Consider the following 25,510-nt stretch of genomic DNA (forward strand, 5'->3'; position numbering starts at 1 on the left):
AGAGGTACAAGGTAGAGTAGTGGATGTTGGAGTGGCCCTGGTGAGAGAGGATAGTGTTTGGAAACTCCCTGTACTGTTGTTTGCAGATGATACTGTGTTGTTGAGTGAAGACGAAGGGGAGCTGCAAGGCTTGGTGGATGAGTTTGAGAGAGTGTGTAAGAAACGGAATCTAAAGGTGAATGTAGGGAAGAGTGAAGTGATGGTCTTTGAGAGGGGTGAAGTCAGTGAATGTACAGCGAGGTTGGATGGTGAGGAATTGGAAAATGTGAGTACGTTTAAGTACTTGGGTAGTGTGATGAGTAAGGATGGAGGTTTGGAGGGTGAAATGAGTGAAAGGGTACAGCAGGGAAGAAAGGTCGCTGGTTCTTTGAAAGCAGTGATAAGAAGCATGGAAGTGAAAAAGTTACTACATGACAGTATTGTGATACCAACTCTAACGTATGGAAGTGAAGCTTGGACGTTGTTGGAAGGACACAAGTCAAGAGTGAGAGCAGTGGAAATGAGTTATTTAAGAGTAGCCTGGTGAGTCACATGGAGAGACAGGCTGACAAATGAGGATATAAAGGAGCATTGTGGTGTGGATGTGGATGTGATAGGAAGCGTTATGCGGAACACACTGAGGTGGTTTGGCCATGTGGAGAGAATGGAGGGTGAAAGACTGACGAAGAGAATGTATGTGAGTGAGGTGGAGGGGGGAAGAGGGAGAGGGAGGCCGAGGATGAGATGAAGGGATGGGGTGGAGAGGTATATGAGAGAGGGGGGTGTGAGTTGGGAGCAGGACAGTGAAATGGCAGGGGACAGGGCGACTTGGAGGCGATTTGTTTCTGGCTACCCCAAACGGGATTGAGGCGTCTGGCAATAGATAGATAGACAGTACTGTACTGCCATTATCAAATTATAATACTGACATCTCATTCATCCCTTAACTTCATGCTTTTCCACCAGTTCCTCCAAAACACTGACCTGTAACACCCAGCTGTGCAGAATTTTCCTTCATCTGTGTATGGTCACCAAGAACAATTGCCTTCCATAGCCGGCAGAGGGGCTGGCGGACTGTGGTGGGGAGATTCTGATAGAGGCCATGATCTAATATCACCACCTCTGCTCCTCGCCCATGTCTGCTGGCACGTATCAGAACTGCAAGTAGGATAATGGGACCATTAAAAAAAAAGGGGGAGAATAATGGCATACAACATGGACTAAGGAACTGAGTAAAAAGGACATTAGGTTACAGAGTGAGTTTTCGATGTAACAAACAAACCAGATGCTCTTAGAACAAAATTGTCCACTTGCTGGATCTCAAGGTGTACTGCCTGAGTAGTTAACTTTCCAAAATGAGGCCTACATTAGACTTTTATATTGTAATTTAATGGCAATGCAAGAAAAAAACATCTTATCAGTGTACAGAAATATTAACAAAGCACTCACAAACTCCTTTGGTCTCACATTCCTCTCACTTATTTGTGTCCTCAAACTACATGACATCATCATCATCATCATCATCATCCATTCCCATTTTCCCTCATATAAACAGGACCATTGGGGCCCGGGACTAGGATAACCAGCTCTGACATTCAAAGAAACAGTGACCAGTATCACTTCCCCAAGTGGGATTAGACAAGCAATAAACCCCAACCACCCATCAAATGGTACTCATACAGTCTCCACCTATTTGAAGTGCTTTAACTAACTAAACTACCAGGCAACATTTGGTTATATGGCTACCACACAGTGCACGAAATGGTAAGAAACCATTTGGTAGAGGGAGGAAGGGAAGTAGGGAGGGTGAGGGGATAGCAGCAGTACAAGTGAGTGGACACTGAACCCCACAAATACACAAATGTTTTGTTGCCATCTTTTAATACAGGGTGGGGCTGATATACCTCCCGATTTTGCCACCGCCACTGCTCTGGCACTAGTGGTGAAAAATAGGGGGGGGTTTGCGCTGATGAGTAGCACAAAGTGATACAGTTTCAATTGTTGTCATTCAGCTGGGAGATGACCATCTTGCGTTTGTCATGAAGACGTTTTTAAAAAACGGCAAATCTGTCATTTCAATGCAGAGGACATTTTGATCGCATTTCACCTTACATAGAAATGCTAAATCTCCTGAGAGGAAGACCATTTTGTTGTGGGTGCAAAATGTTCATGCTACAGGTTCAGCTTTCAAAACTAAACCTCCTGGGAGACCTTGCAACATTCGGACGCCACAGAAAATCCAAGAGGTGAGACAGGCTGTTCAACAATCTTCACAGCGCTCTGCTCACAAGCATGCTCTCGCTTTGGGGATGTCAGCTTGGACAATGAGGAGACTTCTGCACCAAGATCTTCATTTCCATCCCTACAAAATTATGATTGTGAAGAAGCTCAATGAATGCAACTGGGGAAACTGCACAGAATCTTGTCAAGCCATCCTTCAAAACGTTCCAGCAAATGCCGTTCTCATCACAAGTGATGAAGCTCACTTCCATTTGTCTGGTTGCATTAACATGCAGAATTTTAGATGTTGGGCGGAAAAAATCCTTGACAACTTCATGGGCGACCTCTCTACAGTAAATGTGTTACTGTTTGGTGCGCTACTGCGAAGTTTGGGGTAAAAGGCCCTTACTTTTTCGAAGACCAGCAAGGAAGAGCAGTCACAGTAAATTCCAATGCTTATGCTGACATGCTGGGTTATTTCCTCGAGCCGAGGCTCAATCAATTAGGAAATCAGGCTCTGGTTCCAACAGGATGGTGCTACTGCCCATACGGCCAGATGTTCCATGGAGGTCGCTAGAGAAATGTTCCCAGGTCGCAAAATCTCTCTGCGAGGCAATATCACCTGATCTTGCCCCTTATGACTCTCCTCTGGAGACACCTCAAATCTCAAGTCTACAAGAATAAACCTCAGATGACTGAGGAACTAAAGGGTACCATACGGCAAGAAACTGAAGCAATACCACCTGAGATGGCCAGGAGGGCAATGGAGAACTACAGGGAGAGGCTTCAGGCTTGCAAAAGGAAGGATGGTCATCATTTGGACGACATAATTTTTAAGACAACCTAAGCAAACACCACTGTTAAATCTTGCTAAAAAATATGTCATAATAAATTGTAAAAGATGTGCTTTCAGATGGCAAAATAATATTTGGAATAACAGCTTTGATGCCTTTTATATTAACCTTGAAATTCGGGAGGTATTTCAGCCCCACCCTGTACAAGAGTTACTTCTGAAAAAGGAAGAGAGACAACATGAAGGAGGCAGGGTACCTGAAAAGGCCAGAGGGGCCATATCAGGCAATACATCCTTCAAACCTGCAAATGGACTGTTTTATTACAAAATTCACCAATTTACTGGCTTCTCACAACTTACTTTCTAAGTAGCTATGAGTTTCATAAATGGAAGAGGTTCATGACCATGGGAGTAGAATTTCCCATAGAGAAACAGAAAAAGAAGGTTCTACCAGTAGCTGTTGCTGATCAACCCTGGTCTGCCTAGTCAAACAGCCACATCAACCACAGGCAGGCACAAGCCCCTACGTGGCTGTCTTGTGCAATGAACTGATATTCTCCTGCAGCTGACAGCATTTCATGACAGTGAAGCAAGGGGAAAAGTGTGGAGGTTTGGTTCCTGGATAGATGCTGCATTTGCAGCACTCAGCCCAGTCAGCAGAGGCACCAACAGCAAGCTCCACATCAACACATTATCTAGTTATATGGTTACCACCCAGCACAGTAAAAGGTTTCCTGGATTACATAAAACCATTAGGCTTGTCAATCACTCAAGAGCCACCTGAAGTGGAAAGATGAGTAACAGACAGTGACAGGAAGGAAAGGAAGAAACTGGATTTAATTGGAGAACAGGCAAAGGGACAGAATGATATAAGTGAAGGAAGTAGTAGGCAGCATTACATCACGTTAGTAGATGACGGTTGCCAACACCTACCACCAGTTTCTACCAGTAGTAGTAACACAACTTTAGCCTTGTGTAGCTGAGGTTAAGAAAATTACTGGCAAACTGCAGGATAACACTTCCCCTTAAATTGAGAGGTGATATTTTCACAGTCTATCTATCTATCTATTGCCAGGCATCTTTATCCTGTAAGGGGTAGACATAAACAAATCGCCTCCATGTCGTCCTATCCCCTGCCATTTCACTGCCCTGCTCCCAGCTCACACCCTCTACTCTCATATACCTCTCCACTCCATCCCTCCACCCCATCATTGGCCTTCCCCTCCCTCTGCCTCCCTCCACCTCACTCACATAAATTCTCCTCATCAGTCTCTCATGCTCCATCCTCTCCACGTGGCCAAACCACCTCAATGTGTTTCTCCTAATGCTTCCTATCACATCCACACCACAACACTCGTTCACTTCCTCATTATTTGTCAGTCTATCTCTCCATGTGACTCCAAATGTTCCTCTCAAATAACTCATTTCCACTGCTCTCACTCCAGACTTCCGTCCCTCCAACAAGGTCAAAGCTTCACTTACATTAGAGTTGGTATCACAATACTGTCATACAGTAACTTTTTCACTTCCATGCTCACTTCCCTGTAACTTACCACTGCTTTCAAAGAACCAGGAACCTTTCTTCCTTGCTGTACCCTTTCAAGCACTTCACCCTAGAAACTTCCATTCTTACTCATCACACTACACAAGTACTTAAACACTCACATTTTCCATTTCCTCCTCATCCAACCTCATTATATTCAATGACTTCATTTCTCTCTAAGACCATAACTTTATCCTTCCCTACATTCACCTTTAGATTCCATTTCTTACACACTTTCCCAAACTCATCCACCAAGCCTTGCAGCTCCCCTTTGTCTTCACTTAACAACACACTATCATCTGCAAACAATAGTACAGAGAGTTTCCACACACTGCCCTCTCTCATTAGGACCACTCCAACATCCACTGCCCTAACTGTATCTCTTTTATAACCACATCCATATACAGACAGAACATCCATGGAGACATGACACATCTCAGTTTCAATCCAACCTTCGTTTTCATTCTTCATTTTCGTTTTTGTTTTCGTTTTGAAGGCTCCAATATGCTTGCATGTGTCGGCCTTGGTCACCTGACGGAGGTTCTCCATGCTGCATGATCTATTGCAGCCTCCCTGTTCAGTCCCTTAACCCTGAGGTCACACTTAATGACCTCGTCCCACGTCTTTCTCAGTATACCCCTCACAACCCCACCCCCAATATTAACACTTCTCACCTTCTGCACCTAATTATCATCCCTCATCCTCTCCACATGCCCAAACCATCTCAATCTACCTCTCCTCATCACAACACTAATACAGTCCAGTCCCAACCTACCTCTCAACTCTTCCATTGTAAACCCAACCCCCCCAGGCCATGCACACAGGGATGCACTACACATCCACCTAATCATTGTCATTTCTGTATGTCTGAGCCTGCAAATATCCTCCTCCTTTACTGCCCAAGTCTCACTACCATACAGCATTACACTCCTAACGCATGCTGCATACAAAGACTCCTTAGCACATAGGGAGAGTCCTCTCAATGTCAGGAAAGGCAACAGCTCCCTGAACTTCTTCCAACTACTTCTCACCCTAGCCACAGAGCTAGCTCCTGCCCCACCGCCAGCACACAACATGTCGCCCAAATAACAAAACTCTTCCAAACACTCAAGAGACTCACCAGCAAGTTCAATCTTTTCACGTCTGACAATCTCCACCTGCTCACACCGACACGCCGCACACATAAAATCAGCATTATCTCTCAGTCTACCTTTGATACCACCAAATCTCTTGTGCACCCATTTATCACAAACACCACACAAGATGAAATTACTTCCCACACCCTTGTGGCAAACTGCACATGGCCACTCTCCCTCGTCTTTGACAGTACCGCCACCAACCCAAGATATCATCACTTTTGTTTTATCTGCATTTACTCTTACGCCCTTGTGCCCAATATCATCTCTCCACTTCCTAAATCTTTCCTCCGCTTTCCTTTTGTTCTCTCCAGTCGGCGCCAAATCATCAGCATACGACACCTACCACGGGAGTCCGTTTCTGAAGTCACGTGAGAGGGGTTCAAGTACCATGATAAACAACATGGGACTCAAGACTGACCCCTGATGCACACCAACGTTCAAGGAAAACTCATCACTCAAATCTCCATTCACTCTTACCTGGGTGCAAGCACAAAGACATAGCCATAACCACCCTAACCAGCCACTCCTCCAAGCCAAGCTTTCTCATTGCCCACTTCACCACCTCTCTAGGGACTCTGTCAAAGGCCTTTTCCAAATCAACAAAAACAAAATAAAGATCCCTTCTCCTACCAATATATTTTTCCTGAAGCTGTTGAACAAAGAATATGGCATCAGTGGTCCCCCTGCATGGCATAAACCCAAACTGCATCTCATCAATATTCACTCCTTCTCTACTCATACTTTCTAGAACTCACTCCATTACCTTCATAATCTGATCTAAAAGCTTTATACCTCTAAAATTTCCTCTTTCCAGGGCATCATCCTTCCCTTTATACACAGTTACAATTACACTCTTCAACCAATCATCTTGGTCAACACACTTATATACAGTGCTCGTCAGAAGTATTCAGCGATGTCCGCCGGGCGCGCAATACTTATGGCCCAAAAAGAATCACCCATTTTTGGGGGTAAGAATTGAGCCACAAGTTTGAGCTCCGAGCATGACGTCACGGTAGCCTGAGGCCTTCTGACGCGCTGGTTGGTTCCCGCCTCAGTTGCCCACGGGCTGCCTGAGAGAGAGGAACTCCGCCGAGTGTCCCTCTCAAATTGCGCCATTTTTTACCGAGTGTCCCGCAGTGTTTTGGCCTTCAAAACTTTGTTATGGCACCTATCCGTGAACTATCGAGTGAAATCATATCCCAGATCATTGCTCTAAAGGAGGCAGGCCACCAGACAAAGGAAATTAGTGAATTGGTTGGTGTGGGACGATCGACAGTGCGTCGTTGCTGTGCGCGGTTTCGGGAGGAAAACAGTGGTGAAGTTCCCACAAAGAAACCGAGGTCTGGTAGGCCTAGGAAAACTTCCCCAAGGTCTGTTAATGTTTTAAAACGTGCAGTGGAGTTTAATCCTTGTGTGAGTGCAAGGAAAATTAAGGAGAGCAACCCAGAAGTGTTTGGTGAGGTGTCAGTGAGAACAGTGTCTCGTAGGGTGCATGAGCTTGGTTACACAAGTCACAGGCCTGTGAAAAAGCCTCTTCTCTCTAGCAGCCAGAGAATTCGTAGGCTTGCCTTTGCTAATAAATATCTAAATTGGGGTGAGGAGCAATGGTTGTCAGTGTTGTGGTCTGATGAGGCAACGTTTAGTGTTACCTGTAACAGAGGAGCATGCAAAGGTAGTGACCCACTTGACCCACGGTATGTAGAAAGCACAGTTAAACATCCTGATTCACTCATGGTATGGGGTTGTTTTTCAGGGAAGGGTTTGGGGAAGCTTGTTGTACTTCCCAAGAACCTCAGAGTGAATCAGGATGTTTACCTGGAGCTTCTGTGTGATCATTTACCAGACTCCTTCGAGCTAACAGGTGCACGAGTGTTTCAGCAGGACGGTGCACCTGCTCACAAGGCCAAATCGGTCTGGTGAAGCTTCGTGACTGCGAGGTATCATTCATGACAGACTGGCCAGGAAATAGCCCAGACCTCAACCCGATTGGAAACCTCTGGTACCTCGTAAAGAAGAGTCTCCAAGGGAAGGACGTGAGCTCTCTGCCTAAGCTGGAAGCCGCCATTCGTGACTCCTGGGACAAAATACCCCTCCAGCACCTCAGGAGCCTCGCCCTTTCACTTCCAAGACGTCTCAGGTCCGTGAAGAAACGTAAAGGCTACCCTACGAAGCACTAAAGGTAAATAAAATGCATTATTTATATGTTTTTTCAATGTTGAAAGGTTTGTTTCTCAGGAGGGACGCAGGGCGCCCCATACTTCTGACGAGCACTGTATATGATCATATTTATCAGGTCAGTGACTAACCTCACCCCTATATCTCCTGCAGCTTTCAACATTTTGGCAGTCAATCCAGACACACCTGCTGCCTTCCCCACCTGCATCCTGCCTATTGCCTCAATCACTGTAGCAGCGTCAGTCAAAGGCCAAGGGCCAAACACTGGATCTGCTGGTTCCAAACCTTCCCTGTCCCAGTCAAACTCGTCATGCAACAACCGGTTATAATGCTCTCTCCATGCATCTTTAATATCCCCACTGTTCACCACTACTCTTCCTTCATCATTCTTTACACACTGCGCACCTATAATATCCCGATTATCCCTCTTCATCAGATTTGCCACCTTAAATATCATATTTTTCCTTTCCCCATGATTTAGGTTATCAAGTAAAAGTCTCTGTGACTCAGACTGCGCCTTGTATACCTCTCTTCTAGCCCTACACTTGGTAGCCAAGTATTCCTCCTTGCTACCACCCTTCTTCCATTCCCGGAAAAGTCTTCTTTTCTCCTTAACTGCAGCTTCAACATCCTCATCCCATCACCAAGTTACTTTATGTCTTGGTGGTCTTCTTGTCCAATCGCATATTACATCAATAACTCTCAAGAGGTTGTTCTTGAGGGCTCTGTATTGTTCATTAATGCCTCTGTCTACAGCTCACTGTTCAGCCACCACACTCCTCATCTCACTATTGAAGGCATCTCTTACTACTTGGTTTTCCAGCTTCCACATTTTCCTTCTAGGTACATATGTCCTCTTTTACATCACTCATTCTTTAACCCCTCCATGCCCGAAGGCCCGGAATTTTCCATGCACGCCAGGCTGACGCCAGGGCCATTTTTTGAAGTTTCAAATTTTTTTTTTTTTTTTTTTTCTCGCCATACTGAAGAGAAAGGTCAGATGCACCTAGCACTGCAAATCCCAGCTTCCTAGACGCATTTTATGGCTTGCAATGGAGCGTGGAAGTTGCAGAAATATCGGCAACCGATATCCACCGCCCAAGGGCACTGCCGTAACGCAACTGGGCAGGTGTTGTTATTTTTTTTTTTTTACCTCCCAAAACAATATAAATGGTACTTAAATGTTGTGCATATATGAGATATGATGATATCGAATGATTTCAGTACATAATCTGTTAGGAATGGCTGGAAAAAAAAAATGTTATGAATACATTTTCACCTTTTTGATATATGTTTATGGTAGTTTTGAGTTATTTTTTAAGTTATCGTTGTGCCTATGCTTGGAAAAGGGAGCGAAAGAGTTGAATTTTCGGTCCTATATGAGAAAACTGAACGTCCTCCAAGGTTAGACCCTGCCACAGGAGAATAAAGTGGAGGGTCAGATCCGATTCGCAATGCGAAAGTTGAGTTGCAACTTCGAGCTCCCACACCACGAGCATGGCTAAAAATAGAATCATAATGCAGTTTCAGCTCTAATTATTAAGAATAAAGATACAACACAGAAATAAGTAAGTTTACAGACGGGGGAAACGTATTTTTTCCGTAATAACATGTTCATCTTTCTCTATCATTTTCACGTTCATCTGTATCATTTTACCTTGTTATTTTCGCAATATATATTGCTGTCTCGTAAACAGGGTGGTTGTTTGTGTTTTGCAAGGGAGGAAAAAGATTGTATTTTCTGTCTGGGTAGAGATAATGGGTGTAACTATGTGTTTTTAGGCATGGCCACGAGCAAAAAAAATCGCACATCTGCTCGTCATGACAGCAGGTTGTGAACTGACAGATGATATGCGAGAGGGTGAAGTCAAGGTCAGTCTTATGTCCCATATTTTCATTCACTTCCTGAATGTTTTCACAGTTTTCTACAAGTTGCACTGCATCACATGATCCAAACCATTAGAGCAAACCTGAGCAAATAGGTAAAGATACCAAGACAAAAATGAATTTTTCACTTATCATGTCTTTTTTGTATGTGCCTGTGTTACTTCATAATCGTAAATAGGTGGTTGTGTGCAAATTGCAAGAGAGGAAAAAGATGATATGTTCTGCCTGGGTCAAGATAATGGGTGTAGTTGTGCTTGATTAGGCATGGTTAGGAGCAAAAAAATCGAAAATCCACTCATCACAGCAGCAGGCTTTGAACTGCTTAATGAGGTGTATGGGAGTGTAGTGTAGGTCAGTGTGAAGACGTTCACAACGTTCGTTCATTTCCCAAAAATTTTTGCAGTTTTTTATAGGCTACGCTCAAACGACGCCTGAGGCCATTGATCGGCTAAACGTCATTTGACGCCGGCGGCCATGGAGGGGTTAAGCACCATGTTACAAATCAAGAGTTTGAGCTGCTGCACACACTCCTCACTTCCTGTAACTTTGATATCCCTCACTAACCTCCTATCAGCCCTCTAACCAGAAAATAATCTATCTAACTGCTATTTCCCCCAGACTTGTATGTAATTAACCTACTCTCTCTTTTCCTAAAATGTGTGTTGCACACAATCATGTTCATTGCCTCCCCAAACTCAAATATCCTTTCTCCTTCTGCATTCCTTCTACCATATGCATATCCCCCATGTACTCCTTCATAACCTTGAGCTGCTTCACCTACATGACCATTTAAGTCCCCTCCCAAAACCACTATCTCATCATTCCGCATACCACCTACTACATGTATTAAGTCATCCCAAATTCTATCTTTCCCTCCTTCATCCAAGCCTGCCTGTGGAGCATATGCTGATATAATTGCAGTTATCATTCCGCTGAACAGAATTTTCACTACCAATATCCTATCTCTTACTCTCACAACATTCATAACATATTGTACCCACTTCTCTGCAACCATCACACCAACACCCCCATATGCGTCTGTCCCCCCCTGCCAAACAACTTAAAGTAACAATCCTTCCCAACAAACTTTCTGGCTGACCCACCGTTGTACCGGACTTCCTGCAAACATGCCACATCCACCCACTTCCTACTAAACGCCTCGACGACTTCCCCCACTCTTCCCCTCAAACTTCCCACATTCCATGAACTCACCCTCATCCCTCTAGGCAATTTATTGTCCTCAGGCTTGCTTTGAAACTTATTCTTGTATTTAGTCAAGAGTAAGACAGGGTGGAAGTGAAGTTAGCAGGGGAGTGAAGGATAAAAATGGTAGATTACTAGAGGAGATGGGAGAAAAAGTGAGCAGACGGAAAGAACACTTTAAGGAATTGTTGAACATACAGGATGGAAGTAATACAAGTATAAGTGGCTGGGGAATGGTTGGGAGGAGGTGGGAGGTGAGAAGACAGGAAGAAATCAGTAGGATAGAAGTTGTGGAAGCACTGAAGAAAGTTAAACTGGGGAAAGCCCCAGGAATTGATGGAGAGTGGTGATATGCTGAAGTATGGGGGAGAGATAGTACTAGAATGGATGTGGAAAATGTGCAGATTGGCCTGAGAGGAAGGTAGAGTCCCGGAGGATTGGAAGTCAGGTATAATTATTCCCTTGTACAAATGAAAAGGGGAAAAAGAAGTGTGTGGTAATCATAGGGGCATCTGTCTTCTTAGTATAATAGGAAAAATGTATGGTAGGATATTTATTGACAGAATTAGAAAAAGAACAGAGGAATTAGTTGGAGAAGAACAGGGAGGCTTTAGGAAGGGAAGAGGTTGTGTAGATCAGATATTCATTCTTAGATCTTTAGTGGAAAAGTTTCTAGAGAAGGGAAAGAAGTTGTATGCGGCTTTCATGGATTTGGAGAAAGTATATGACAAGGTGGATAGACAAGGATTGTGGAAAGTATTAAGAATATATGGAGTAGATGGGAAGTTGTTGAATGCTGTGAGGAGTATGTATGATGGTGCTAAGGCTCCAGTGCGAGTGGATGGTGAACTAAGTGAATTTTTCACTTTGAAGGTTGGGTTGAAACAGGGATGTGTCATGTCTCCATGGTTGTTCAATCTGTACATGGATGGGGTAATAAAAGAGGTACAAGGTAGGGTAGTGGATGTTGGAGTGCCCCTGGTGAGAGAGGGCAGTGTTTGGAATCTCCCTGTACTGTTGTTTGCAGATGATACTGTGTTGTTGAGTGAAGACGAAGGGAAGCTGCAAGGCTTGGTGGATGAGTTTGGGAGAGTGTTTAAGAAACGGAATCTAAAGGTGAATGTAGGGAAGAGTAAAGTGATGGTCTTTGAGAGAGGTGAAGTCAGTGAATGTACAGCGAGGTTGGATGGTGAGGAATTGGAAAATGTGAGTATGTTTAAGTACTTGGGTAGTGTGATGAGTAAGGATGGAGGTTTGGAGGGTGAAATGAGTGAAAGGGTAGAGCAGGGAAGAAAGGCTGCTGGTTCCTTGAAAGCAGTAATAAGAAGCAGGGAATGAGCATGGAAATGAAAAAGTTACTACATGACAGTATTGTGATACCAACTCTAACGTATGGAAGTGAAGCTTGGACGTTGCTGGAAGGACACAAGTCAAGAGTGAGAGCAGTAGAAATGAGTTATTTAAGAGGAGCCTGTGGAGTCACATGGAGAGACAGGCTGACAAATGAGAATATAAAGGAGCGTTGTGGTGTGGCTGTGGATGTGATAGGAAGCGTTAGGAGGAATACACTGAGGTGATTTGGCCATGTGGAGAGGATGGAGGGTGAAAGACTGACGAAGAGAGTGTATGTGAGTGAGGTGGAGGGGGGAAGAGGGAGGGGGAGGCTGAGGATGAGATGGAGGGATGATGTGGAGAGGTATATGAGAGAGGGGGGGTGAGCTGGAAGCGGGCAGTGAAATGGCGGGGGACAGGGCGACGTGGAGGCGATTTGTTTGTGGCCACCCCGAAAGGGATTGAGGCGTCTGGCAATAGACAGATAGATAGACAGTATTAATAAAGGGGGATAGACATACCACAGGCCCCACTCACTGCACAGTCCAAGGTCCAGGCAATGGATCTGGGACCCCTAGACCACCAGCTTACAGTGACTGTGGTAGTGGCCTCAGGGCACCCTGCCAGGACAGCTGCAGGGACATCCTCCAGGCGTGCCTTGGCACTGCAACTGTCCCATTATTATAACCCACTGATAGGGCAGCCTCCTGGGGCATTACTCCCAGGTTCGGGCCCCACTCTATTGGGCGGAAGTGGCAGCCTGGGAACCGCAATGCCCTGTACCCTCTAGCACAGGTTCGAGCCTCAGCTTGCCCTGGATCCATGATCTATGCTGGGGGAACCCCCATCATGTCCACCCTCAAAAGTCAGCCACTAGGTAGTGGAGGCAAAGTTTTCTCGCTGCATGCCCTTGCTGGCATCAACCCCCGTAACGTAGCGGGATATGTTATGTGGAATGTGAAGTGCATGTGGTGTAGTGCATAAAATAGTTTGAGGAAATGTTTGGGAGAGTATGCTGGTCTACTCTCCATGTTACTGTGAAACTGAAAAAGTCAGTAAAAGGGGACGGTTAGATAGCTAGTGAAACAGGAACTCCAGCTCTCCCTATCACCAGCATTCCCATTCCCCTCAGAAGTACCACCCTGTTCGGCCCGTGCTACAGCCTCCTACCTTCAAAAAGAAAAATTCACTCACTACACTGTCCACACACATTGCAGCCTCAGCATCCTCATACATACTGTACTCTTCACGGCATTCACAACTTCCCATTTACTCCATTTATTCTTAATACTTTCCACAATCCTTGTCTATCCATCCTGTTATATGCTTTCCCCAAATATATGAAGGCTGCATACAGCTTCTTTCCCTTCTCTAGAAACTTTTCTACTAAAGACCTAGGAATGAATATCTGGTCTACACAACCTCTTCCCTTCCTAAAACCTCCCTGTTCTTCTCCAACAAATTCCTCTGTTATTTCCCTAACTCTTTCAATAAGTATCCTACCACAGACTTTTCCTATTACACTACAAAGACAAATGTTCCCATGATTACAACACACTTCTTTTTCCCCTTTCCCTTTGTATGTGGAAATAATTATACCTGACTTCCAATCTGCTGGGACTTTACCTTCCTCCCAGGCCAATCTACACATCTTCCACATCCATTCCACTAGTATCTCTTCCCCATGCTTCTGCATTTCACCACACACTCCATCAATTCCTGGGGCTATCCTCATTTCAACTTCGTCCATTGCTTCCAAAAACTTCCAACTTACTGATTCCTTCTTGTCTTCTCACATCCCTCCTTCTCCCAGCCATTCCCCAGCCACTTATATTTACGTGACTTTCATTCTCCATGTTCAACAATTCCTTAATCTCTAGGGTATGCAATTCAATTGACCGAACCGGCGTGAAAATCTGTATATGGAGTCGATTTTTCAACTTTTGCAGAAGTAAAAATGCTATGCCCAAGTTTTAGAGCTTGAATTTACACACCTTATGCCAGAACCTGAGCATTTTAGGCCAACTGGTTCATGAGCTATAGCCCATCAAAGCTAAAAAAAAATTATCCTTCCAGGCTCCCACCCCATTCTTCCCACATTCCTCCCCTTCCTCCTTCCTGCCTATTCAGCACTTATTTCTGATTGGATGGAAGGGATATAAGTCACAATCGGGGCAGAGCATGTTTTCCCCAGTTTTGCCTTGAGCCCCTTAATCGATCACATTTGGTATCTTGCGTAATCCTGAAAAAGGATTGATTGATCCTGTTGCACTTTAGGGGTTAAAGTGTTCTCTCCATCTGCTCACTTTTTCTCCCTTCTCCACTAGTAATCTACTTTCATAGTGCCAGGAGAAACTGAAAATGTAAAGAAAGAAAGAAAGAAGGAACAAAGAAAAATATGGCTCATTAATACAATTCAAATTCATCATCATCATCATCACTGTCATCATAATCCTCCATACTTCCTTTTCCATCCAAGGATGGGGTTAGGTAGGGTCCATTTACAGATCTGGAAAAATCATATGAGTAAATAGAGAGGGATTATGGAAGGTTCTGCATACATAATGATGTGGGTATAAAGCCACTGAATACAAGTAACTGCCAAAAAATTTCCCTCAGCAAACAAACTAGTGATGCCATGAATAACTAGAGGGGCACTCAGTGGAGTGCATCTCTCTGACAAAGGGCGCATAATTTCCAAACCACCCTTCATAACAGGTTAGGTTTTCTCGTCATTGATTAGGATTTCTCAAAAAGCTTTTCTGGATCCAGAATCTGTAATATGAGCTGGATTGGTCCCAAAAGTTAATTGACTGTTCCCTGGGACATGGGATATCTACCCAACAATTTTGGTCCAAATCTCTCTTTTTGAGTAATCCTGCTAATAGACAAACAAACTAACAAACATCAGTCCCAAAAGCTTAAACAATTGTTCCCTGGGATATGGGCTATCTACCCACCAAATTTGGTCCATATCTCTGATTTAGTTTTTGAGTAATCCTGCTAACAGACACACAAATAGTTCACCGACAGAGATGGAGCTCTTCCTGGATCGCAGGGAAATATTCACTCAATCAGCGATGAAAAGGAGACCAGCCTACTGTGATTATGTGGATGAATGCATGAGTGGTGGTCCCATCAGACATTAGTTAAAAAAATGCAGGTTTTGGTCATAAAGAGTACAAGTAACAGTGGAAATAGAAAGTTTCCATATGGTTGCATCATGGCGGGTAGGGATGGTGCTTTGTTTACATCTGGTGAAGAGGAATTTGCTGGCTTCTCTGAAGATAATGTGGGAAATGGGAGTAATAAGCTGAACCAAACAAGGGTAGCAGCAGTAGAGAAAATGGCAGAGAGGAATGTCCAGGAGTTAAAAAAGGTATAGGGAGTAATTAGAGACTTGCAGGAACAGACCTTAGGGCAGGAGAAAGAGATCCAAAGACCTACAGAATAAACTGGAAAAAGTTTGCACACATAGTGCTGAACAAGAAAGAGAAGTCACAGAATTAAAAGTAACGAATCTGCCTCAAATGAAATAAAACAGCTCAAGAGGGAAAACAAGAGGTTGGAAGAAGAAAGGGCCTGGGTGAAAAGTAAACTAGAGGAGTGTGAATCAAAATCAAGGAAGCAAGATGAGCACATTAAGGAAATCAACGAGTAACATAATGGGTGGAAGAAACTTCAGGAGGAAGGAAATGTAAATCTGAAAGAGATTATAGAGTAACAAAGCATGGAAAAGGTGGAGAAGGAAGGGGTTAGGATACTGAGAAGTAGAGACTCTTTAGTCAGGGATGTAGCAGATAAGAAAAAATGGGTAATAATTCCAGGAGTAAAAGAAAAATGTATGATAGTAAGATCAGAAAGAGAAAGGAAAGAACTGAGTACGGTTAAAGAAATAATATCAGTAGTTATGGTGTATAACAACGAAATGCAAGAGGAGACTGAAGAAGTGTTTAGGTTAGGAAAGTACGAGGAAGGAGGGATGAGGCCACTGAAGGTAAACTTTAAGTCCCAGGTAATGGTAAATGAAATCATCAATAGAACATGGGAATTATCAGACAAAGAGGGGTTCAAAAATGTTTGGATAAGGAGAGATGCAAATGAGGAAGAAAGAGCTAAAAGAAAGGAGGCAAAGGCAAAAAACAAACAGCAAACGAAGGAAGAGAAGACAGTGTTTTAATGGAGAGTTATGGATCAGAAACTGAGGAAGTGATACCAACAGAGAGAAAGAGAGAAGAGGATATAAAAAACAATGAAAAATGTTTGAAAGTGGCATATACTAATGTTGATGGTTTAATATCAGAAAGGTTAGTAATCAACGAATTCTTGAGGGTACATGAACCTGATGTTATGTGCTTTGTAGAGACCAAGTTAAGAGAGGATACTGATATCCATACAAACTGTGGAGAAGAGACAGAAAAGAAAATAAGGGAGGAAGAGTGATGATAGCAGTGGAGGACAACATAAATGTAGGTACTGTGGAAATGGGAGAGGGTAGGGTTGAAGTGATAAATATGAAATTAGAAACTGAAGAGAATGGCAAGAGAGATATGGCAGTAGTATATGTTCTTCCTAAGACAAGAGCATGGAATGACAATGAATACCAGAAGATGTTGTCAGACATGGCTAGTTATCTACAAAAAAAGACTGAGAAAAGCAACAATATAATTCTAATGGGTGATTTTAACTGAAAAGAGGCGAACTGGGAAGAATGGGACTCATCCGGCAGTGAAAATTCACGGGGAACTATATTGTTAAATATAGCAATGAATAATGTAATGATGCAGTGGGTCAAAGAAGAGACAAGATCCTGAGGTGATGACACACCAGCAAGGTTAGATTTACCGCTAACCAAAGAACCTGACATAACTGAATATTTGAAATATCTGTGTCCTATAGGAAAAAGTGATCATGTGGTCACTGAGTTTCAGATGATAAAAGGGAACGTGGTGCCAAGACATGAGCTATATAGGCAGGGAAGATACAACTTTGGGAAAGCAAACTTTACAGGATTGAGAAAATTTTTCGAAAATGCAGACTGGAGAAAATTCAGAGAAAAAAGAGAGATACAGAGGAAATAGGAAATCTTTCTAGACCTCTATAATTCAGGAGTGGAAAAATATGTGCCAAGAGTAAGGGGGAAAGAAAACAGGAAAAAGGAGTGGTTTAATAGAAGGTCTATGATAGCAAAAAAAGAGAGGAACATGGTATGGAACAACTGGAGAAAGAGAGGTAACAACAGAACAAAGGAAGAATACAGTATAAAAGAACTAGAAATGTATATACAAGAATATGAAGAGAGAAAGAAAGGAACTTTGAAAAAGGTAGCTATAACTGACAAATGAAGGATGAACCCAAATTGTTTTATAGATTTGTCAATGGCAAACTGAAACAAATGGAAGGAATCACCAAACTGAAAGTAGGAGGAGAGGTCTACAAAGATGTGGCAATGCAAGCTGAAATAATGAACAAATGTTTCCAATTGGTTTTCAATAAAGAAAGGGATTTTGTAGAGGGGGAGGGAGTCACTAGAAATGTAGTGATAAAAGATTTAAAGTGGAAGTGCAGGAAGTGAATAAATTACTGGAAACTCAAGATGTAAACAAAGCCTCAGGACCAGATGGAATCTCTAACTGGGTTCTGAAGGAATGCAGAGAACAACTGGCGGATAATATTGGTACTTTAATTGTGTGTTCTCTGGAGGAGGGGAAAGTGCCTCGGCAATGGAAGAGAGCCAATGTGGTACCAATTTATAAGGGAGGAAACACAGAAGAACTGAATTATAGACCAGTGTCCCTAACCAACATGGTTGCAAAATTATGTGAAAGAATCCTGACAGAAAGATGGATAAAATATCTGGAAGAGATGAATATTTTGGATGATAGTCAGTTTGGATTCAGTAGTGGAAGGTCATTTATTTCCAACTTGTTGAGGTTTTACTCAACAGCAATTGAAGTGCTACAGGACAGAAACGGTTGGGTGGATCGTGTGTATTTAGATGTGGGGAAGGCCTTTGACAAGGTACCCAATTAGAGACTAATGTGGAAACTGGAGCATATACGAAGACTGAAGTGAAACATCCTGGAAAGGATGAGAGACTTCTTGAAAGACAGACAAATGAGGACAGTAACAAAGGACAGGATGTCTTGATGGGGGGAAGTAACAAGTGGAGTCCCACAGGGCTCGGTGTTGATGTCAGTAATGTTCCTGATTTATGTAAATGGTATGGTAGATGGAGTGAACAGTTATGCAAGTCTGCTGATGATGCAAAGATCTTGAGGAAGGTAAAGGTTGAGGAGGATTGTAAAATGCTGCAGGAGGATCTGGATAGGATACATGAGTGGAGTTGGATGTGGGAAATGAAATTAAATTTAAAAAAATATAAAATACTGGAGATGGGTAAAAGTACCAAAAGGTCATAACTGAATTAATTGATGGGTAATGAACCAATCACAAGAGCGAGAGAAGAAAAAGATTTGGGAGTGCTGGTCCAGGATAGTTTGTCACCTGAAAAACATATTAATAAGACAGTTAGAGAGACATATGAACTCTTGACTAACATAAGAGTAGCATTTCATTACATGGATGAGATGATGAAAAAACTGACAGTGGCCACGATCCACCCCAGGTTAGAATATGCAGCAGTAGTGTGATCCCCATACAAAATGAAAGATATAAACAAGATTGAGAAAATACAAAGAACAGCAACCAAGATGGTCCTCAGTCTGGCAGATGTCGTACAGAGAAAGACTGGAAAAGCTGGATTTGCCTTCCTCAGAGGAAAGGAGAGGGGCGACATGACTGCAGTGTTCAGGGCCATGATGGGAGTAGATAAAACTGACAGAAAAGATCTGTTTGTATGGGATAAGAGAGTAACGAGAGGACACGGAATGAAACTAAAGAAACCGCACTGCTTAAAGGATATCAAGAAATACAGTTTTCCTTATACAGTAGATGCATAGACCTGTGGAATAGCCTGGACAAAGAGAGTCCAGTCTAAAAACTTAAACGAGTTTAAAGCAAAATTTGACTCACTGAGAAACAGAGACAGGACCCCACCAGTGCAGCTCATTTCCTGTATTTCACAATTAGGTAAATACAAACAAACAAACAGGGGTGGGAATAAACTCTTCTGTTGGAGAGAACATACGCTGATAAGTACAGTATCAGTTAAATACCAGTACAACACACACATGCTGAACTCTGGCCTTACCCTACAACCTTGACCTCTGACTGGTTGTTCTCAGATTCAACTCCCTTCATCCTTGGCATATCCTAAACCCTTCCACCAAGTTTGGTCTAAAGTGGAAAACAAACTGATTAAGTTAATCCCGCTAAGTGACCTTGACCTATCCTCTCAAAACCAACAGGGCAAACCCTTGGGTGATCCTCCATCAAGCTTGGTCCAAATCATATAAATTCTGTTTAGGTATCCCATTCACACAGAAAAACATAAGAGTTGAACTTTGACCTTATCCTCTGGCTAACTGATCTCAAAACTGACTTCCTTCATTCTTGTCTTGCACTCAGCCTTTCCATCAAGTTTGGTGTAAATCAAATATAAAATGTTTCAGCTTACTCTCATGTAACCTTGACCTTTGAAATATTTTCAAAGTTAATAGGTTAGGTCCTTTACTGACACACAACCCTTTAACAGACTTTGTCTGAAATCAACCCTAATTAATTTAATAGTTATCCATTTTTCAATTACGCAATGCTGTCCATGACTATAAACATTAATCTCTGGGAGGGTGGATCTGTTTCATATCTTGTTCGTATTTTTAGTCTGTTGTTTTCTGTGGAGAGGCACTAACCCTCCACCAACCCACTTGCATGGAAAAGTTTGAAAGGAATGAGAGAGTGTTTCTGATTGCAGATATGAAGGGAAAAGTAGGGAATGTGATGTTGGATGGAGTAGTTCGTGAGTGGGGTGTGCCTGCAGAGATGGATGAGAATGGCAGTGCATTAGTGGACATTTGTGCTGGGAGGGGGTTGGTGATAGCCAATATCCTCTTCAGACACAAGATGATCCACAGGTATATGTGGTGAGTGATAAGAAGGGTGAGTGATAAGAAGGGTGGGTGGTGAACTGAATGAATGGAAGGCAATGGCTGATTATGTGTGTGTGGATGATAGGATGAGAAGGTGTGTAATGGATGCAAGAGCATACAGAGGCTGGGGGAGTGGACTTTCTGACCACCACTTGGTGCTGGTGAGAATCAAGGTCCACATGAAATGGAGAAATAGAAGAAGGGAAGGACAGGAGGAAGTAATTCAAACAAGGAACATGGAAAGGTTACAAGAGGATGGAGAAAAGGCAGAATATAAGAGAGAACTAGAGAAGCGATTGGGTAAATATGGATTGGAGCAGATGGGGGACGTGGAAGGTGTGTGCAAAATATGCATAGAAGAAATCTGTGCAGCATGTGAGGTGGTGTGTGGAATAAAAGGGGGTGCAAGGAACAGCATGGTGGAATGAAGAGGTTAGACAGGCTGTGGCACAAAAGAAGAAAGCATATAGTGTGTGGATGAGAAACAGGGGTGTGGAAGACGTTGAGAGATGGAAGAGAGTTATATGTAGCGATGACGAGAAAGGTGAAAAGATTGGTGAGAGAAAGAAGAGAGTGGATGAGGAATTTGGAAGGAATTTGAGTGTAAAGTGGAGGGAATGTAAGAAAATGTTCTGGAAAGAGGTAAAGAGAGTTAGACAGGGTGGCAGTGATGTTAGTAGGGGAGTGAAAGATAAAAATGGCAGATTACTGGTGGAGAAGGGAGAGAAAGTGAGCAGAAGGAGAGAACATTTTACGAAATTGTTGAACATAGAGAATGAAAGTAATGCGAGTATTAGTGGCTGGGGAATGGCTGGGAGACGGAGGGATGTGAGAAGAGAGGAAGAAATTAGCAGGATGGAAATTGTGGACAAAAAAAGGAAAGCCAAAATGGGGAAAGCCCCCGTGATTGATGGAGTGTGTGGTGAAATGCTGAAGCACGGGGGAGAGATAGTAGTAGAATGGATGTGGAAGATGTGGAGATTGGCCTGGGAGGAAGGTAAAGTCCCACAAGATTGCAAGTCACGTACGGTATAATTACAGGAAAAAAATGTGTGGTAACCACAGGGTCATTTGTCTTCTTAGTGTAACAGGAAAAGTATAAAGTAGGATACTTATTGACAGAGTTAGGGACATAACAGAGGAATTAGTTGGAAAAGAACAGGGAGGTTTTAGAAAGGAAACTGGTTGTGTAGATCAGATATTCATTCTTAGATCTTTGGTGGAAAAGTTTCTAGAGAAGGGAAAGAAGCTGAATCCGGTTTTCATGGATTTGGGAAAAGCATATGACAGGGTGGATAGACAAGGACTGTGGAATGTATTAAGAACACTGAGTAGATGGGAAGTTGCTGAATGTCATGAACAGTATGTATGAGGGTGCTAAAGCTGCAGTGTGTGTGGATGGTGAACTAAGTAAATTTTTCTACCTGAAGGTTGGACTGAAACAGGGATGTGTCATGTCTCTATGGTTGTTCAATATGTACATGGATGGGATTATAAAAGAGATACAAGGTAGGGCACTGGATGCTGGAGCAGCCCTAATGAGAGAGGGCAGTGTTGGGAAACACCCTGTACTATTGTTTGCAGATGATACTGTGTTGTTAAGTAAAGGTGAAGGGGAGCTTCAAGGCTTGAGGATGAGTGTAAGAAACGGAATCTAAAGGTGAATGCAGGGAAGAGTAATGTTATGGTCTTCGAGGGAAATGATGACAGTGAATGTACAGTGAGGTTGAATGAGGAGGAAATGGAAAATGTGAGTGCATTTATGTACTTGGGGAGTGTGATGAGTATGGATGGTAGTTTATAGAGTGACGTGCTTGAAAGGGTACAACAAGGAAGAAAGGTTGCTGGTTTCTTGAAAGCAGTGATAGGAAACAGGGAAGCGCGCATTAAAAAAAAAGATTCTACATGACAGTATTGTGAAACCAACTCTAATGTATGGAAGTGAAGCTTGGATCTTGTTGGAGGGACAGAAGTCTGGAGTGAGAGCAGTGGAAATGAGTTATTTGAGAGGAGCATGTGGAGTCACACGGAGAGACAGACTGACAAATGAGGAAGTGAAGGAGCATTGTGGTGTGGATGTGGATGTGATAGGAAGTGTTAAGTGAAACACACTGAGATGGTTTGGCCATATGGAGAGGATGGAAAGTGAAAGACTGAAATGTCTGTCAGTGAGGTGGAGGGGGGGAGAGGGAGGGGGAGGCCAAGGATGAGATGGAGGGATGGAGTGGAGAGGTATATGAGAGAGAGGGGTGTGAGCTGGGAGCAGGGCAATGAAACGGCGGGGGACAGGGCAACATGGGGACGATTTGTTTGTGGCCATTCCTTACAGGATTAAGGCATCTGGCAACTGATAGAGACAGAAAGATACATACATACATACATATATATATATATATATATATATATATATATATATATATATATATGTGAGGAGGAGGCCGTAGCACGGGCCGAACAGGGTAGTACTCCCGAGGGGAATGGGAATGCTGGTGATAGGGAGAGCTGGAGCTCCTGTTTCACTAGCTATCTAACCATCCCCCTTTGCTGACCTTTTCAGTGTGACAGTAACATGGAGAGTAGACCAGCATACTCTCCCAAACATTTCCTCTAACTATCTATGCACTACACCACATGCACTTTACATTTCACACAACGTATCCCACTACGTTACAGGGGTTGGCGCCAGCAAGGGCATGCGGCCAGAAAACTTTGCCCCCGCTACCTAGTGGCGGACTTCTGGAGGGAAGCATGGCGTGGGTTCCACCAGCATAGATCGTGGGTCCAGGGCAAGATGGGGCTCAGGCCTGTGCTAAAGGGTACAGGGCATTGCGGTTCCCAGGCTGCCGCTTCCGCCCAATAGAGAGGGGTCCGAACCTGGGAGTAGCGCCCCAGGAGGCTGCCCTATCAGTGGGTGTATAATGGTGGGATAGTTGCAGTGCCAAGACGCACTTGGAGGGTGTCCCTGCAGCTGTCCTGGCGGGGTGCCCCTAGGCCACTACCACAGTCACTGGTAAGCTGGTGGGCTAGGGGTTCCAGATCCATTGCCTGGACCTGGGACTGTGCAGTGAGTGGGACCTGTGCTGTGTCTGTCCCCCTTTATTAATACTGAAGATGACAAAACAAAATAAGTTTCAAAGCAAGCCTGAGGACAGTAAATCACCCATGGGGATGAGGGTGGGTTCATGGAATGTGGGAAGTTTGAGGGGAAAAGCAGGGGAAGTCGTTGAGGCATTCAGTAGAAGGTGGGTGGATGTGGCGTGTTTGCAGGAAGTCCGGTACAGGGGTGGATCAGCCAGAAAGATTGTTGGGAAGGACTCTTGCTATAAGTTGTTTTGGCAGGGGGGGGACAGACGGATATGGAGGTGTTGGTGTGATGGTTGCGGAGAAATGAGTAGAATATGTTATGAATGTTTTGAGAGTAAGCGATAGGATATTGGTAGTGAAAATTCTGTTCAGTAGAAGGATAGCTGCGATTATATCGGCATATGCTCCACAGGCAGGATTGGATGAATCAGAGAAAGATAGATTTTGGGATGATTTAATACGTGTAGTGGGTGGTATGCGGGATGATGAGAGAGTGATTTTGGGAGGGGACTTAAATGGTCATGTAGGTGAAGCAGCACAAGGTTATGAAGGAGTGCATGGGGGCTGTGCGTATGGTCTAAGGAATACAGAAGGGGAGAGGATACTCGAGCTTGGGGAGGCAACGGATATGATTGTGTGCAACACATATTTTAGGAAAGGAGACAGTAGGTTAGTTACGTATGAGTCTGGGGGAAATAGCAGTCAGATAGATTATATTCTGGTTAGGAGGGCCGATAGGAGGTTAGTGAGGGATGTTAAAGTTATAGGAAGTGAGGAGTGTGTGCAGCAGCACAAACTGTTGATTTGTGATATGGCGCTTAAAGAACAAGTGATGAAAAAGAGGACTTATGTACCTAGGAGGAAAATATGGAAGCTGAAAAACCAAGTAGTAAGAGATGCCTTCTATAGCGAGTTGAGGAGAGTGGTGGCTGAACAGGGAGCTGTAGACAGAGGCGTTAATGAACAGTACAGAGCCCTCAAGAACAATTTCTTGAGAGTTACTGATGTAACATGCGGCTGGACAAGAGGACCACCAAAACATAAAGTAACTTGGTGGTGGGATGAGGGTGTAGAAGCTGCAATTAAGGAGAAAAGAAGACTTTTCCAGGAATGGAAGAAGGGTGGTAGCAAAAAGGAATATTTGGCTGCCAAGCGTAGAGCTAGAAGAGAGGTATACAGGGCAAAGTCTGAGTCACAGAGACAATTACTTGATAACCTAAATCATGGGGAAAGGAAAAATATATTTAGGGTGGCAGGTCAGGTGAAGAGGGATAATCGGGATATCATAGGTGAGCAGTGTGTGAAGAATGATGAAGGAAAGGTAGTGGTGAACAGTGAGGATATTAAAGATGCATGGAGAAAGCATTATAACCGGTTGTTGAATGAGGACTTTGACTGAGACAGGGAAGGTTTGGAGCCACCAGATCCAGTGTCTGGCCCTTGGCCTTTGATTGATACTGCTACTGTGAGTGAGGCAATAGGCAGGATGAGGGTGGGGAAGGCAGCAGGTGTGTCTGGGTTGACTGCTGAAATGTTGAAGGCCTAGGCGATATAGGAGTGAGTTTAGTCACTGACCTGATAAATAGGATTATTTATGAGTGTGTTGTCCCAGATGACTGGTTGAAGAGTGTAACTGTAAATGTGTATAAAGGGAAGGGTGATGCCCTGGAAAGAGGAAATTATAGAGGCATAAACCTTTTAGATCAGATAATGAAGGTAATGGAGAGAGTTTTAGAAGGTATGATTAGAGAAAGAGTGAATATTGATGAGATGCAGTTCGGGTTCATGCCAGGTAGGGGGACACTGATGCCATATTCATTGTTCGACAGCTTCAGGAAAAATATATTGGTAGGAGAAGGGATCTTTATTTTGTTTTTGTTGATTTGGAAAAGGCCTTTGACAGAGTCCCTAGAGAGGTGGTGAAGTGGGCAATGAGAAAGCTTGGCTTGGAGGAGTGGCTGGTTAGGGTGGTTATGGCCATGTATGTGGGTGCTCACACCCAGGTGAGAGTGAATGGAGATTTGAGTGATGAGTTTTCCGTGAATGTTGGTGTGCATCAGGGTCAGTCTTGAGTCCCATGTTGTTTATCATGGTACTTGAAGCC

At 43.6% G+C, this 25,510-nt stretch overlaps 1 protein-coding gene across 1 annotated transcript in view; it reads right to left on the reverse strand.

Moving 5' to 3' along the window:
* LOC145414955 (putative aarF domain-containing protein kinase 5) overlaps positions 1-25,510 on the reverse strand; it is a 609,901-nt gene that overhangs the window by 262,447 nt on the left and 321,944 nt on the right. Inside the window, exon 8 of the mRNA XM_080284365.1 lies at positions 964-1,137. Within this exon, the coding sequence (XP_080140491.1) occupies positions 964-1,137 (174 nt within the window). The remainder of the gene's footprint in view (positions 1-963; positions 1,138-25,510) is intronic.

Source organism: Coenobita brevimanus, chromosome 101 (assembly GCF_032717465.1).
Source record: "Coenobita brevimanus isolate Jiangsu-jjx chromosome 101, ASM3271746v2, whole genome shotgun sequence".
NCBI lineage: Eukaryota > Metazoa > Arthropoda > Malacostraca > Decapoda > Coenobitidae > Coenobita > Coenobita brevimanus.